The sequence below is a fragment of the Pipra filicauda genome, unplaced genomic scaffold (genome assembly GCF_003945595.2).
Source record: "Pipra filicauda isolate LSUMZ 115617 unplaced genomic scaffold, ASM394559v2 scaffold56_size3634133_pilon, whole genome shotgun sequence".
Lineage (NCBI taxonomy): Eukaryota > Metazoa > Chordata > Aves > Passeriformes > Pipridae > Pipra > Pipra filicauda.
In genome coordinates this window covers 916,000-927,391 of record NW_024104720.1, presented here as the reverse complement: position 1 = coordinate 927,391, position 11,392 = coordinate 916,000, and the positions used below count along the sequence as shown (strand labels likewise).

Genomic DNA, 11,392 nt, shown 5'->3' with positions numbered 1-11,392 from the left:
GCGCCCCTCACTTCCCGACCGGGACCACCCTTCCCGGGGTTCGCGCCAGCCGGAGCCGCTGCAGCCCCGCTGCTGCCCCGGTGACCGGATCGGACTCCTGCCTCCTTGGGGCCATCAGAGCCCCTCAGCCACTGCCTGGTCCGCTTTCCCCACTCGGGCACAGATCCTCTGCCTGCACCCGCCAGCCTGCCTCGGGCGAGATCGGCGGGGAAACCCCCGCTGGCAGCCGTGGTGGCGGGACGACTCCCAGCTTCCCCTCCTCCGCCGGCTGCGGGGTGGGGCGGGGGGCTACGGGCGCGGGAAAGGAGGGGCACGAGAGTAGGCGGCAAACACCGGGATCCGGCTCCGCGGAGGGGGGGAAGCGCAGAAGCGCGAGCTGCCTCTTTAAATCCATCCCGTCCCGGGGGGCGGGGAAGGGGCCGCCAAGGGCGGGGAAGGGGGGGCTGGTTGGTTGAGCGCGCGCGCGCGGCTTCGCCCGGCGCCCCGGCGTTCGGGCAGGGAACGGGAGAGGGGGCGGTGGCGGCCGCGGGGGCGGAGCGGCGCGGAGGGAAGCGGAGCGGAGCGCCGGGAGAAGGGTCGGCCGTGCGGGAGCGTGCGTGGCGGCGGCGGGGGGTCCCGGCCCGGCTCCCCCGCTATGGCCACGTCCCCGTGCAGCAGCAGCGGCGTCTCCTCGTCGTCCTCGTCGGGACTGGGCGCGGACGCGGGGCTGGAGATCCGCACGCGCTCCGTGGAGCAGACGCTGGTGCCGCTGGTGTCGCAGGTAGGAATGCTGCCGCGAGACACCTGCACCCCCCATCCCCCGCCCCGCAGCCCTCGAGAGGCGGGCGGCAGCGCTGGCTCCCGCCGGGAGGCTCTGACCGCCTCCCGCCGCCCGCTCGGGACGGGGCTCGGCCGCCGCCGCCGAAGTTTGCGCGCTCGAGTTGCGGCGCTCCGGAGCTCCCTCTGTCCGGCCGCGCGGGCGGGGGTGGCTGCCCCGAGCCGCTCCCCCTTCCTCCCCCCCTCCCTTCTTCCCGTCCCGGGGTCCCGCCGGCCGGCGGCGGCTGGCCGAGCGGGGGCCGTGAGGGTGATGCCGCTCGCTCGTCCGTCCCCAGACAGACTCCGAAGTTCCCCGCAAGGTCGCGGGGAGCGTTGCGTAACGCCGGGCGCTGCGGTGCCGCCGGCGGGGCGAGCCCCGGGATGCCGCGATGGGTGGCGGGCGGAGGGACTGCCCCGCCGCTCGGGTGCTCCCGGCTTCCCGAGCCTCCCTCCTGGCGGCTGTCCGCGTGGGAGCGCGCTCCTTTCCTCGGAGCTTGGCGCTGGCGAGAGCGCTCGTCTTCCAGGGGCTTTGGCGGAGCTTTGTGTTTTCGCGGTCTGGCTTGAGCGTTGCATGGATTGGAGCTCTAACCGCGTCGCAGGGTAGTGTCCGATTTTATGAAGTTCAGTAATACGCAGACTGTGTCTGGGTGACCTTTTAACGTCTCCCTCACAGTGCTAAATGACCTTAAAATAAAATAAAAATCGATCTGCTAAGTAATTGTGTGCCTGCCACTTCGGCGTTGGTAGGGTTTTTGTTGGGTTTTTTAGTTACAAAGTCGGTGTTTGGCAATATTTAGTTACAAAATTGGCGTTTGACATACCCCATAAAATTTTCTTCCTTGAAAAATAATCTATGAAAGCAGCACAGTGTTTACTGTATGGAGTTTTTGTGCTTTGGGCACTGATCATTAAAGTTAGCTAGTAAAAACCTATCTGTACAAAATCTTTAGGCAGTATGTAACAGATATACAAAAATAACTAGTCCTGGTGAGGTCGAGTTGTGTTTATACCATCATAACCGATCTGGAAACAAATGTGATAAGCCTTGTTTTGCATTTGTACAGCTGGGCTGCTGGAAGGGTTTGTGATTGGTGATTGTGTTTCTGTACTTATCATGGTAACGTGTATTTATTTTTCTGTTTGGAGAAATCAGTCAGTTCTGCAAAGCCCGAACCACTTGTTCCAAGGCAAAGTAAAGTTAAATAAATTTCCTAGTCCTGAAACAACTGAGGTAAAATATGGAGACCTCTTTTAGGAAGCTTAAGAGCAATCAGAAACACATGCAATTGCAAAAGCTGAATGTAGTTGCAAATGTTAAATTCTTACTTTTAACAGATTTAAATGAGGATGTGCACGTTCTTATTTCTCTGGAATACTCTTTAATAACAATGTTTTTACTTCTCTGTGGGTTTGTTGGACATGTAATATGTCATGTGTAATTTTTCATTGACCACAAAACCTGTGACAGCATCTTCCAGAAGGAATAAGCAGCTTTCACTTCCTCTATATGCAGGGTAAGGTGTCTGAGCATTTGTGAACACTCAAAGCTTACTCTTTTGCTGCTAAAGGATTCCAGACAAGCTTGTTCCCTTGAAGCGTGAGCACTGAGCTCTGTTCAGATCCAGGCTGAAGTTGCTGATGGTGTCAGCAGTAGCTCTCTACACTTGACTCCTAAAATGCCCCACTTACTGTAGTGGCTAATCAGTTCTGTCTGTACTGTTTCATTTAGGTTGTTCAGTAGAGATCTCACTGGCTGGCTTTGTTTGGGAATTTATGCAGAATGGTGTTTATACAGTACTTGGTCTCAGAATTTGTTTTTAGATTCTGCATAAGCTGTGTATGGCAGTAACCTTCAGGACTTTGTTTTTTTGCTTGTGGAAATACACTTGCAAAGGGCTTTTTTCTTGCTGTGAAGTCAACTTTACAGTTTACCATTTTGTTAAAAGCTGAGAAGTGTGATACTTGTATACTACTGAAAAAAAACAGTCAGAACCCTGCTACTGCTTTTCACTACTTTAAGCAAAGAGGAAACAAAAGGTGCTCTGTCTGACAAACTCACTTTCAATCTTTCATGAGGAGCTAAATCTTTTCTTTAAGGAAAAAAAGGCTGCATTGATTGTTATTAAATTCATGTGCTGTACGGTACATCGTCCTGATTTTAATGTTGCAAACATGTGTTTGACTGCTTGTTCTTAGTCAGCAAACGTGAGGGTTGTTTTGTTTGATTTTTTTTTTTTTTCTTCTTATAGACTATGTTGTAACAGAGTATATTTGCTACCAGCAGTGGTATAAGATTCCTATTTTTTCACTGGGAGAAATTACCCTTGGAGTCTATTCAGACCCTGATGCAGCCTATTTCTAGAAGTGCCACAAATGACAAAAGAAGATGATAGATTTAAGCTGCAGTATTAAGCATATGTGCTAATACTTCTTCACTGTATACATGGCTGTACTGTGAAAAGAATCATTGTACACTATTTTGCAAAGCATGTGGCATGCAGTTCAGAAAATGGGGCTTCTGGGGTCAAACACCACTATTTTCTTTAAAATAAGTAGAATTTTCTTCTTCCGGATAGGTGTCTTTAGTTCAGTGTTCCATGCATAAATAGTATGGCATTCTTCAAAAATCTAGACATTTCCTTCACTGCTGCTACCCATTTCCAGTCTAATTATTTTGGATTTTATTTTTTTTAATGGAAAGTTTTTGGCAACACGAGTCAGGAAGGGTGTTTGAAGTGGTCAGTGCTGACTCATTTAATAACAAGTCATTTAAGCAGTTGAGGAAAGGCAAAGGTGGGGGAAAAGCACTTTCCAGGATGTGGTTCCACCAGTGACTTCCGCAGCTGCCATTAAGTACCTGGGTGCTGGTCTAGCAGCAGTTGGGTATTTTCACAGGTATAGGAATTTGTCTGTCTAGATCTGTTCTAAGGAAGCCTTCTGAGAAACTGCAGAATAGGATCTTGTCAACCTTTACAATGAGGTGCTTGGGGAAAGGAGGGAAGCTTTGAGCTCTTGTCTGTCTGGAGAAGAGAAGGCTCTGGACAGACTTGTAGCAGCCTTTCAGTACCTAAAAGGGACCTACAAGAAAGCTAGAGAGAGACTTATTACAAAGGCATGAAGTGATAGGACATAGGGGAATGGCTTTAAGCTGAAAGAAGATATGTTTAGATTAGATATTGGGAAGAAATTCTTCTCTATGAGGGTGGTGGGACAGTGAAACAGGTTGCCCAGAGAAGCTGTGGATGCCCCATCCCTGGAAGTGTCCAAGGCCAGATTGGGTGGGGCTCTGAGCACCCTGGTCTAGTGGAAAGTGTCCCTGCCCTTGGCAGGGTCTGAGTGGAACTAGATGATTTTTAAGATTGCTTCTGTCCCGAATCATTCTATGCTTCTGTATTCCCAAAGGAGGACAGTTTTCACAGTTGAAGGTGAACTATCCTCCAGCATCCAGAGGGCAGACCTCTGTGATTACAACTAGTTGCTCAACCTTCAGAAATCCCTTTTTGTCATAGGCACTTTGGAGAATGATTGTGTGCCTGTATATTACTGAACATGTTTTTCCAATTTTCTTGGTATAGGATATACTGTCAGAGGTTTTGGAATTGACTTGATCTATATAGTCAAAAATAAAAGTTTTTAAGCTTTTCTTTATTTTAACTGCAAAAAGCCCATGATACCAAAGCTTCTGAATTTTGTTGTTTTCAGTCATAGATTCTACATAAGTTAACAGTGGTACATGCCTTGAGTTGGATAAAACAAACCTGTTCTTTGGTGTTGTTTCCTTGCTTTCTCTGAAGCTAGCTAAAATAATTCCTATTTCAGTAAATGTTATATACCATTACATAATATTCTGTCAGTATTCTGTTTTTCAATAAGTTTCTGGAGTTAATTATTAGAGCCCAAAGAAGAACCAACAGCTGATGTTTTTCTACTGTTGTAAAAAGCTCACTGACGCAGTTTTCAGACTGAAGATATGACTGTAGAATAGCCATTGTACATCAAGCTAGAGGTCTGTATATAATCTGTGACCTTTTCTCTGTTTTTTTCTGATCAATTATCAGGGACTGATATGGGGGACAGTACTGTTTAACATCTTTTTTAATGGTCTGAATGTTGGGGTGATGGGCCAGCATGTTCAACAGTTATGTGAACTCCTCCACAGTGAGTTGGAGAGTGTCTGATACTGTAGAGAACAGGGCCGCTAGACAGAGGGACAAGCTGGAAAGATGATCTGACAGGAAGTTTGCTTATCTCTCCTCCCTCTTTATGATTATATGTAATAATCCATGTTGCAGTGCACGTTTCTATGTAAGTCCATTGGTCATCTCCCTCTGTTAAAGTGTGCAGTCATTTATTTTCTCTTATCCTTCATCTTCTCATCATACTGTCTCTTAATAAGTAAAATACTCATACAAAAGGGCTTCTATTTCTTCCATAGACTTGCTTAGTGTCCTTTGAAATAGTATGCACTTTATTTCCTAGTTTTCTTTCAGCAGAGTGCCTTCTTATCCATGTGATCTGTGATGTCTACAGAGAAATCTGGTTGTTTTGTGAGGCAGCAATTCCTTTAACAAACACTATGTTGAGTCTTTGTCAATATGTCATAATTATGCAGGTCTCTGCTACTTCTTCCTAACTTTTTGTACTGATTTTCCATGTACAAGCGTTGGGCAACCTTCATACCTCAACTGTCGATCTAGTTTTAGGCAGGAGATTGCATGAGGAAGTTGATATAATTCGTTGTATCTTTTAGCCCCTTGAAATCTTAGTGAATAACATCTAATGTTGTCAAGTTGTTCCAGTTCATTTTATCTAACACTTTTATAGCCTGTTCTGCAGTCACTTTGATTACACAGATTCTCTGAGTACATCACATAGGTACATTCTGGAGTAGGGATCACTTTGCTTTCTTTTGTAGTTTAGCACAATTATGAAGAGCTGCTTTGCTCTCTTCTTATTTTCTTTCAAAGGAATAGAACAAAACTGTGGTAAGGAAGTAACTGAGTACATCAGGGTTATAACGTCTGAAGAAATGGACTGTAATAGCTGGTACTTCCTCAGCAAATTTGCTGACGACACAAAGCTGGGAGGAGTGGCTGATACCCCAGAGGGCTGTGCAGCCCTTCAGAAGGACCTCGACAGGACGGAGAGATGGGCAAAGAGGAACCTTCTGAAATTCAGCAAAGGCAAATGCAGGGTCCTGTACCTGGGGGGAAATAACCTCGTACAGGCTGGGGGCTGACCTGCAGGAAAGCAGCTCTGCGGAGGAGGATCTGGGGGTCCTGGTGGACAACAAGCTGTCCATGAGCCAGCAGTGTGCCCTAGGGGCCAAGAAGGCCAGTGGCACTTCAGTCCTGGGGTGGACTAGGAAGAGCATTGCCAGCAGGTTGAAGGAGGTGATCCTGCCCCTCCTACTCAGCCCTAGTGAGGCCACATCTGGAGTGCTGTGTCCAGTTCTGGGCTCCTCAGGACAAGAGAGACATGGGACTCCTGGAGCAGGTGCAGTGGAGGGCAATAAAGATGATTATGGGACTGAAGTATCCCTCCTACAAGGACAGGCTGAGGGAACTGGGCCTGTTCAGCCTTGAGAAGAGATTGCTGAGAGGGGACCTCATCAATGTATATAAGTATGTGAGAGGAGGGTGCCAAGAGAACAGAACCAGGCTCTTATCAATGGTGCCAAGCAACAGGAAAAAAGGCAACAAGCAGAAACTGATGCACAGGAAGTTCCACCTGAATATGAGGAGTAACTTCTTTATTCTGTGGGTAGAACAGGTTGCCCAGAGAGGTTGTGGAGTCCTCTACACTGGAAATATTCAAGGACTGACAACCCAATTCCGTGCAGTGTGATCTAGGATGACCCTGCTTTAGCAGGGTGGTTGGACCAGATGACCCACTGTTGTCCCTCTCAGCCTGACCCTTCTGTGATTCTGAGGTGACGGGAAACTACTAGGTTGCTCATGTTGTAACCCAGTTGCAGCAGAACTCTGAACAGCAACTCACACTGAGATTTTCAGTATACCTGTAGACGTGGACCTTAGTATGCTTCCTTGCTGAAGAATATTTCCTCTGGATGTATTCAAGGAGCTTCACCAGGCTTATTTTGTTTGGGTTGTATATATGTGGCGCTCTTCTAAATCATCATGGCTAGGCTTTGCAAATGAAGATTTGTGAAGGACTCTACCGACATTTGCTACAAGCGCGCTGGTGGCTAAAGAGGCCAATGCGAGATAGACAAGTCCAGTTGCAAAAGGCACAGCAGAAGGACTCCTTGGATGGTATCAGCAGGACACGATTCTTTCTTCATTGTCTTTTCTCCTCGAGAGTGATCCTGCGTGCGTTCTCAAAAGAAGCAGCAGCGTTAAAGATGATGTGTCTCCAGGCCTTCCGATTGGAAACGAGAGTAGACCAGTTATGATGATCAGTATGGCCAAGGCTGAGGTGTTGTTTCAGGGAGTCCTTGTATCTTCTCTTTGGGGCTCCTCTCATGTGGCAGCCAGTGGCAAGTTCACCATAAAGCACAATCTTAGGGAGGTGGTAGTCCTCTGTCCTGGAGACGTGTCCTGCCCAATGCAGCTGAGTTCTCAGCAACATGGCCTCAATACTTGTGACTGCTGCTTGTTCTAGAACAGACGTATTAGTCACATAATCTGACCAGTGGATGTTTAGGATTGTACGGAGGCAGCGTTGATGGAAGCGTTCTAAGAGTTGCAGGTGGTGGCGGTAGATGACCCATGATTCGGATCCATATAAAAGAGTAGACAGCACAATGGCTTTGTAAACACTGATCTTTGTACTTTTCTTCAAGTGTTTATTTTGCCAAACTCTTTTATGGAGTCTTCCGAAAGCTCTATATGCCTTTGCTAACCTGTTGTCTATCTCTCCATCGATCTTACTGTCCGAGGAGATGATGCTACCTAGGTAATTAAACTACTGGACTGATTTGAGCTCTGATTTGTCAGTGGTGATATGGGGATGATGGAAGACTTCCTGAGGTGCAGGTTGATAGAAGACTTCTGTCTTCTTTAAGCTGACTTCCAACCCAAAAAGCTCAGCAACCTCAGCAAAGCAGGATGTTAAACGCTGCAGAGCTACTTCTGTGTGGGCGATGAGGGCGTCATCGTCAGCATAAAGCAGCTCCCAGACAAGATGACTTAAGGTCTTAGTGTGGGCCTTCAGTCGCCTTAGGTTAAATAGGCTTCCATTGGTACAGTATCGAAAGTCATCATGGCTAGGCTTCGCGAACGAAGATTTGGGAAGTATCGAAAGTAGATACCATCTTTTCATCAAGGTCTGCCGTGGCCCTTTTCTAAGCAGAAGCATCTTCTAAATAGAAGCATCTCATACACTCTGGGCAACATTCATAAAACTAAGAAATATGCATAGTTTCCTCCCTTCCTGAACTTCAGCTTTCAGTCCAAGCTCAGATCCATTTCAACTTATTTGCATTTCCCATGCAGCAGATGCACTGACAGATTTGTTCTAGCAAGTCCCTTGGCTGCCTTGTTTCACTGGGAATTTTTTTGGTACTTCTAGGTCTTTCCCTTTCATATGTCTAAGGTGCTAAAGGGTTTTTACATTGCTGGCTGTTGCTGCTCCAGTATGGTGCCAGGGCTTGTGCTTGCCCCTTATGGCTCTTTTTGGTGGATGGGAAAATCCTTTTTTGGAAAAAGTCAGGTGATCCATATTTGTCTTAAACTCATTGCTTTTCTCAGTGCATCTGAGGGAAAAATAAATCTGAGCACACTCCTTTTAAAATGCTTCTTGGGACCTAGTGTTTGCTTTTTGTTACTTAAAAAAACCTGGTAAGTTGCAAGCTTTGAGAAGTTACCCCCTTTTCCAGAATTTTCTCCCTTGCGAGTTAATTTGGTACTCCCTTTAGACTTGAAACTTGGCACTACTGTTGAGTAATAAAATTATGAATTGTGGTGTAGAAGCTTGCGTTACAAAGTGACGCAAACCTCCTGCTAAACTCTTCTTAGTTTACATCTGTACTGCGGGGAAACTGCTGTGAATGCAGAGTCCTACGTTCTGAGTGCCGTGAGTCTGGAAGCATATGGTATGCTGCCTGGGAACAGAGTTGCACCTCGTTACTTTCAATTAGTCACTAACTCACTGCCCCTTTCCCCGTGGTTCCATAGGTATTGTGGGTTAAGTTGTGATTTCTGTTTTGTGTTAAGCATCTTCCACTCCATACAAGTTCTTTTTCTGGCAGCAGCTCAGCTGTTACTCAGCCTACAGCCTACACTTGGTGCTCTGTGCCCCTAAAGGAGTCTAATTTTTCTGCATAAATCGAAGAGAAAGAATTAATCTTAGGAGATTGTCATCTGGATATCAAAAGGGTGATTATTTCAGTAAAAGTATCAATTGTATTTCTTGGCTGATGTGATCACAGTTTTCCTTTTACTGAGATTACTTTTTAATTGACAGCTTTTAGTCATTGGAGCTAGGTCGTTATGAAAAGTGAAAGAGAAATAGAGGGTCATTTGCAATACTGTGGAGGCCAGGAGTACCATAGAATAGACTAAAGAGGTAAATTAAAATATTGTTACAATTTTGTTACAATAATAATTATTGATATTACTATCACTAATGATATTTTGCTTTACAAAGAAAATTGCACTTGAACATTTTACCACATGAGCAACAGCACTATCATGAAACAGCTGTAGTTTCAGGCTTCTTTTTCCATGAACCCTTGGATACTGAAATTGGCTTTAAGCTTGGCTACTGCTTTATAATGTTCTATACCTTAGTCTTTGATGTGATAAATGAGTCAGACTGGTGTTTCAAGTAGCTGAAGGAAGATGCTTTTTACTGACATAACTGAAAATCTTTTTCAATGGAATTTTATCTTTCATATTTTTGAGATCTGATTAATGACTTTTCTACAGATTAAACAAATTTTTGTAGTTCTCCATTAGAATGACTATTAAATCAAAACTGCCTCTCTGTGATCCTGCACAAGAAGAATTAGAGCAGCTTTCTTGCTGTTCAGCATTGTTAACAGATGGTTTTAGATAGATTAGGTAGGGAAATCCCCAAAGGATGATTTATGAATTAATGATTGCAAACAACTCTGATTATAGTTCAGTAAAACTGCTGTGTGGTACTATGAGCCTATAGCTTTCTGCATGGATTTATTTTACGTTTCTTAATTCATTGACAAAGTATAACCCTTGCTAGCTAGAACCTTAAGTTCTATTTTTTACTCATTGAGTTATATTACATTCCATTAATAACCTTGTTTAAAGCTAATGATGTCAATGTGTAGTGATATAGATTCTAGTGCCAACTTATTACTAATTAATCTACTTTAGATACTGAATCGGATTTTTTTTTTGGCTTTATGCATAAAATGAATTCTCAAATGGTAAGATAACTCCTAAACATCAGTTACAGCAGTAATGTAAGGGCAAATCCTAAAGTTCTTTCAGATGTATATGGAAAAATAAAAAAATTATGCTGTTGCTTTTGTTTTAGAGAAACATGTTTGTATTAAGCAGAATAAGTGTAACCATTTAGAACCACGCAAATCCTGTATTTTCAAATAGCAGTAGAGCAAAATTGTTCTGTAGCAACATAATCTTGTAAACATGGGGTTTGTGATGGTATTTTTGTTTGTTTGTTTATTCACAGGTGTGAAAATGGTTTAGAAGTAGAAGGGTAATGCTGTCCAATGTTGCAAGTGCTTAACATGTAGGAGTTAGACTGGTGTATGGAGTGCTTCCTTTTAGTTATCAAAGATTTTGCATTGTATCTCTGTGTTACATTTAAGTGTTCTTAAGTTTTCCAGCTGAATGAGTTTTTGTTGTCCTTGAGCTCTTCAACGAAGCAATCAAAAGAACATAAAGGCACTTTAACGTAAATAATAGTTCCTGGATTATATGAACGTTTTGTTTTGCACTCCTGTAGGTGGATAGCAGTTGGATTTGCATAGCCTTTTCCATAGCAGGCTGTAGTTCTTTATTAATCTCTAGAGCAAGTATGTGCTTTTCAAAATGGAATACCAGGTGTTGCTCTGAATGGAAGTGGTATGCCAAAATGCTGCTAAGGAAGCCTTCTCTGAAAAAGGCTGTAGGAACCCTCCTGGCTGGCAACATTCAGTGCAAGATGGATTGAATGGCTGGTATTCATGCCAGGGAAGCTGCCTGTTTATGGAACTAAGAGCAACTTTTGCTGCATATTCAGGAGCCGATCCTCTTTTGAAAAGAAAGAATTCTCAATTGCTGGTATTAATGTGTTGTCCCTGCTACATTCTTTATTACAATGTCTGAATTTTTAGTTCCCCAACAATGTCTTTTTTTGGAAAGAGCAACTCAGAGCATTGTTTGCACAAGTAGTAGACAGTTAGGTACATTAACAAAGGCAAGTTAGGGAGAAAAGCCACAATTAACATTTGCCAGTCTCTAGTTTTGAGGTTACCTGATCGTGTAAGTAAATTGAGTTATTTCTCAGACTGGCATCTCTCTGGTGCTGAAAACATGTCTGCATTTGTTTTGACCACATTTGAAAGCACACTTTAAACAATGAACTTTCCTCTGAGTTGGGTTTTCTTAGACTTGATCAAGCACAGGAATTCTACATGTGGAATGAAAAA

The 11,392-nt window shown here is 44.5% G+C and overlaps 1 protein-coding gene across 1 annotated transcript in view; it reads left to right on the top strand.

Moving 5' to 3' along the window:
• Positions 1-545: 545 nt before the first annotated feature.
• CTNNAL1 (catenin alpha like 1) overlaps positions 546-11,392 on the top strand; it is a 59,511-nt gene continuing 48,664 nt past the window's right edge. The window contains exon 1 of the mRNA XM_027740755.2: positions 546-760. Coding sequence (XP_027596556.1) covers positions 635-760 — 126 coding nt within the window. The 5' untranslated portion in view covers positions 546-634. The remainder of the gene's footprint in view (positions 761-11,392) is intronic.